Consider the following 5,353-nt stretch of genomic DNA (forward strand, 5'->3'; position numbering starts at 1 on the left):
TATATATATATATATATATATATATATAGTATGTCAGTTCCAATCATCTAGTGTTTTTAGTAAAATTACCAGTCATTTATGTCTTAAAATGTCTTTACCGCTCACGTGGAGGTTAGGTGATCAGACACAAGTTGGATTTATAAAATGAACTGCCTAATTTTCACATGAAATGGTCCATAGCCTTGCTGGAATAACACAGACGCTTTTCTGTTCTAAAAAATGCCTCACAGAGAGTTAGGAAAAAGCTTTTTAATGAATGAGGAACAGTATGGGAGAATTCATGTCAGGAATGTAGCGGGGGGGGGGGATGGCTTGCATTTGTGAAAAAGACATATTTATGAATGGTATTGATACAGTAAAATGTTTATTATTGTAGTAAGACGGACAGAAAATAATCAGCATATTTGTTTGCCATGGTGGACGTCTTTCTTTCATGTCTCTTTGTCTTTGTTACTTTTCTTTCTACACGCACAGCATTCCTTTACTTATTAAAATAAAGATCCAAACAAATAATCCATGTAGGAATGTGCCCTCCGTGTGGAGGGCAGATTATCAGAGATGACCCGAGAGATAGAACCGGCTGCAGATAGACAGCTAATGACTGACGTCCTGTCTGAAGACAGTTCAAAACACATCCTGCCTCAGCTGACGTCTTTACAGAGATTGTTTTTAACTCAAATATTAGGCATAATTCATAATTAATGAGGGTTATTGATCATGAATTCCAAAAAGTAGTGTAAAGCTGGTGGTAGTAAAGTGGTGTTAGTAAAAAACTAAAAAACAAATCTGAAAAAGGGACAAAAATGTCAAATCTTTGTCCGTGTTTGACCCGGGAGGACAACACAAGGGTTAATGCAAAGCAAAGAATTACCCTAGAGTATTAGCATTATTATAACCCAAGTAAAAATCACAAATTTTAAACACATATTTAACTTTTTCCAAGTTCAATTATGTCTTTTTTATTTTCATTTTCATTGAGGTGTTTAAGATCTAATTAGGGGTCACAGGCTTAACATTTTTACTCTTTCTACAGAAAAAAGATTATTGGCTGATGTAAACCTCTGTGGGTGGAAATCTGGTTTTTCCTAACCTTGTCCCATGCGGGCTCCCGTGAGAGCCTCCTTGGCGCTGCCAAAGCCGAGCTCCCTGCAGACGACGCTGGCCGACTGCAGGTTCCAGCGGTCATCACACACGGTTCCCCACTCGTTGTCTTTCAGCACCTCCACCCGCCCCTCGCCCAGCCTGGCACCTCCCTTCAGCCTCACGGTGCTCTAGAAAACCAGCAGACGGGTGAAACATTTTAATCCACAGACAGACAGTCTGGCAGACAGTCTAGCTACAGTATTTTGGCCAGGCTTTTAGATTTTAGATTAGTATCAGCTAACAGGTTTGATAATTGTGCAAGTTTTGGACGACTTTACTGAAATCTTTGGTTTCTTTTTCAAGCCATTGTTTTGCATAAACAACGGCCCCGGCATGCAGCTGACGACGGCCGCCGTGCCGCCCTCGCAGGGGAACGTGGCATTCCGCTTGCTGTACTCCAGAGGACAGGCAGCCAGGTGGATCTCCGTGCCCGTACACTCCACAGAGTGGATGTGGAAGTAGTTCTTTTGACGGTCCAAATACAACCTGGAGGGAGCACAGACAAGTGATGACAAAAACATTACCTGTTTCCCAAATCCATACAAATTCTGAATACTATGTACTAATGTAAACTGTTTAAACAGTAGCATACCGAAAACTTCAAAATGCTTTACCATTTTATACTAATGGTGGAAAGCTACTGCCAATTACACTTCAAGCTTCACAAAATACATTGAAATGTTAAGATTAAATACTTCTTTTTTTTACCATGTTTTTTTGGGGGACACAATACTCAATTTATGATTAAAAAACATTTCCAGCTGTGAGTGGCTTCTCTATATTCTTTCTCTGCATTCCATTGTGGGAAATAGTGGCCATCAGCACACTCAAAACTGCTCTTTGCTTTGACTGTACTTTATTTAGTCTCTTTTCTAGTATGAACACATTACAGACTCAAAACCTGCTTAGAATCAGTATGTAGTATGTTTGGGACACTGCAGTTAATAAAATGAATGCCTTAGATGTATTTACAGTATAGTGACATATTAAAGATGCTAAAAATTAACAAAAAAAGACCAAACTAATGAATTACTTAGGCAACATAATCCTTATCTAGGAAAACGTATCTACGGTTGTTCATGAAAATGCTGTGGGTTTGTTTCAAGTCATTACAACGGACACGTCCATCATCTCATGCTACAGTCAGAATCAATATCATTCAGGCTTGCACAAACTATCATAGATATTGTTTTAAATTACAAAACATGTTGGACAAAAGGAAAAAAAACGTTGTTTGGTGCCTGGATTTGATTTGACTAGGGGTGGGAATCACCAGAGGCCTCACGATACAATATCATCACGATACTTGTGTCACAATACGATATAATTGCAATTTTAAACACATTGCAATATTCTGCAATATATTGCAATTTTATTATTTATTCCCAATTTCAAATGGTCTCCCCAAAAGGAAACTTTGTCTACATACATTTCTCTGTTTGTTCATCTCACTTTAATTTAATTGCTGCAAAATGGGATGTCCAAGCAGACAAACTGGCCAACACATAAAAGATCCATACTTGGCTTCTTTGTATCGATACAGTATTGGCACGGAAAATTATTAACAGCAATGTTTCACTTTCTGTGACCTTCCTCATGCTGAAAGTTCTGATTTTACAATATCATTTACATAATTCTGTAAGTTTATTAAAAGCAGACAAACTGGCCAACACATATATGATAAAAGATCCATACTTGGCTTCTTTGTATCGATACAGTATTGGCACAGAAAATATCGCAATACGATGCTGTATCGATTTCTTTCCCCACCCATAGTATCAACAGACACGTATTAAATGACTGACATTTAACTTGCAAAACCATAACTTAGAAGCACATTATATATCATATTTGCTTTAAGTTTTTGTTCTGTCACATGTGCAGGGCAAATGCTCATACTGGAGGGGATGGACGCAGTTTTGAGATTTCGTTTTTCTGTTCTTGGGAACACACAAACAAATCTCCCTGACTTTCTTATCCATTTCTAAACAGCATTTGTTTGTATGGCTTGTAGAGGCAGCATGTGTGCGGGTCTTTTAAGACAGCGTGACTGCCCACTTAACTGTCTATCCTTAGATTACCTTTTGCCAGGGCTGCTCTGTTTAGACTTAGAGTTAGCTTTAGCTTTGGATGTCTGCCTGCAAGGTAAACACTGGTTAGACTGCAGTTAGGAGAAGGAACAGGAGGTGACAAAGTGAAAAAATCATAGTAACATAAGGTTACATGATGCACAATTATGTTAAAAACTGTGGTTACACTGTTGGAAAGGATGTGTCTCATTCAACACGGTTGTTAAACACAGTCAAGACATAATATGTAATTCCCAGTAGGCCTGCACGATTCAGGGAAGAATAAGTTTCATGATTTTTTAGCTTAGAGTTGATATCACGATTCTCTGCCACAATTTTTGTGTGTGTAATGTTTATTGCGTACATGAACCATGACAAAAGAAAACAAATTGGCATTACCAAACATAGATTTTTTGGCACCTATAGCACACTGCACATCACCTCATGCCTGGAAACATAGAGGCCTCAATGAAGAGAAGGGAGAGCATTGCAGCGCTTTAACACCTATTTTATACAGTCTGTTTAAAACTCACAGAAGAAAGTACTAGCGTTTGTGATGCAGTCAGCTAGTAAAATTAAATGAGAATCAGTCATTTTTAATTTAAAAATGTAATGGATAACAGGGTGGATCGAGATTGCGATTTTATAACAATTAATCGTGCAGGCCTAATTCCCAGTATACTTTTATATAATATGTTATATTTAAGACATATTTATTAAATAAACAAAAATTTGACAATGATTGAATGAATTCAGTTATTTTTATACGTTTCATCAACACAGGCTCATACACACTGCATGGCCAAAAGTATGTGGACAATCTTTTCTACATCATTTTGTGTACTTTTGATGTTTTTTCATAGTTTGGGGAAGGCATCTTAGTTCTATTTAAGGAAATCTTAATGCCATAACTTGACAATGTATATTAAATAATAGTGGGCTCTTCCCTGTTGAAACATCAAAATGCCCGTATGCACAAAGCCAGGTTCATAAGAAGATTATTTTCTTAGTTTGGTGTGGAAGAAATCAACTGGCCTACAAAGAGCCCTCATTTCAACCCCATCCAACCGTCTGGACTGGAATTGGTGTACTGTTTGGGTGCCCATATACCTTTGGCCACATGGTGTATGACATGTACAGCTTATCACTAACATGTTTGTTAGTACAAAGCATGCTACTGTGAGTTTTTCTATTGCACCAATGTAATATTTAAAGCATGATATTACATGGTAATCATAAACCACGCACAGTCTATGTTAGTGAGTTCTTCAACTTTTTCAGTACAGGTCTTTTTTTTTTTTTTACTCTGACATTTTGCTTCTCAGGTCCAGACCTAAGTCATTTAGAATCTGCAAATGATTATATAATTGATAATGTAGAGGAGCAAATTTGCAGAATCTACCAGACACAGGTCGGTTCTTGTCAAGAACTTGACTAAGGCCTCTGACTTTTTTAGTTGAAGAACCCAAGATGAAAAGCGACTGACCTCCAGCAAAAAGCATGCCATAGTGGAGAATGGGATTTGAAGCTGTTGCCTTAAAGGACTAATCTGTGGGAAAATGAATCTCCCGTCACTGACACAGCCCAGATTGGCAACATCTGTCCCATCAAACATGGCCTCAAAAGGTTTAAATGATAAAACAAGAAAAATCCTTGTACATTTAATGAGTTTAATACCAACTCTAATATGAGATCTTTACAATCTGTGCCATGCCAGTGATAATGTGAAAGGAAGACACAAAACAGAAATGAGAAAAACTAAACCTCCATACAAAACAACAACGAGTTTTAGCGGGGTAAAATAAAAATCCCATTCACATGCTGCACATCATAATATGATATTAGAAAAAGGTGACAACTAGCTAGAAAAGCAGGAGCTAAATGGTTATTGTCTACTACCAACAGGAAACCCACTGTCATAACTACAGTGCAGTTGGAGGTGGACGGTGGATTTTCCCGGTGACAGTGTACCTTCCACCTGCAGAAACATTAACCTTTGGCCTGGAGACCTTCTCTGCTGCTCGCTTTTTCAGACGTCTGCAACAGTGAGACAGCCAGATTCCATTACGTATAGGAGAGAGACTGCATACAAACACACAGGCTGCATTTACACACACACACACACACACACACACACACAC

The 5,353-nt window shown here is 38.1% G+C and overlaps 1 protein-coding gene across 1 annotated transcript in view; it reads right to left on the reverse strand.

The window, feature by feature from the left end:
* Window positions 1-5,353, reverse strand: part of loxl3b (lysyl oxidase-like 3b) — a gene marked incomplete in the record, with an annotated part of 30,220 nt that overhangs the window by 12,231 nt on the left and 12,636 nt on the right. Inside the window, 4 exon segments of the mRNA XM_032511056.1 lie at window positions 1,091-1,271; window positions 1,422-1,629; window positions 3,225-3,281; window positions 5,184-5,249. Of these exon segments, the coding sequence (XP_032366947.1) occupies window positions 1,091-1,271; window positions 1,422-1,629; window positions 3,225-3,281; window positions 5,184-5,249 (512 nt within the window).

The sequence above is a fragment of the Etheostoma spectabile genome, unplaced genomic scaffold (genome assembly GCF_008692095.1).
Source record: "Etheostoma spectabile isolate EspeVRDwgs_2016 unplaced genomic scaffold, UIUC_Espe_1.0 scaffold314, whole genome shotgun sequence".
NCBI lineage: Eukaryota > Metazoa > Chordata > Actinopteri > Perciformes > Percidae > Etheostoma > Etheostoma spectabile.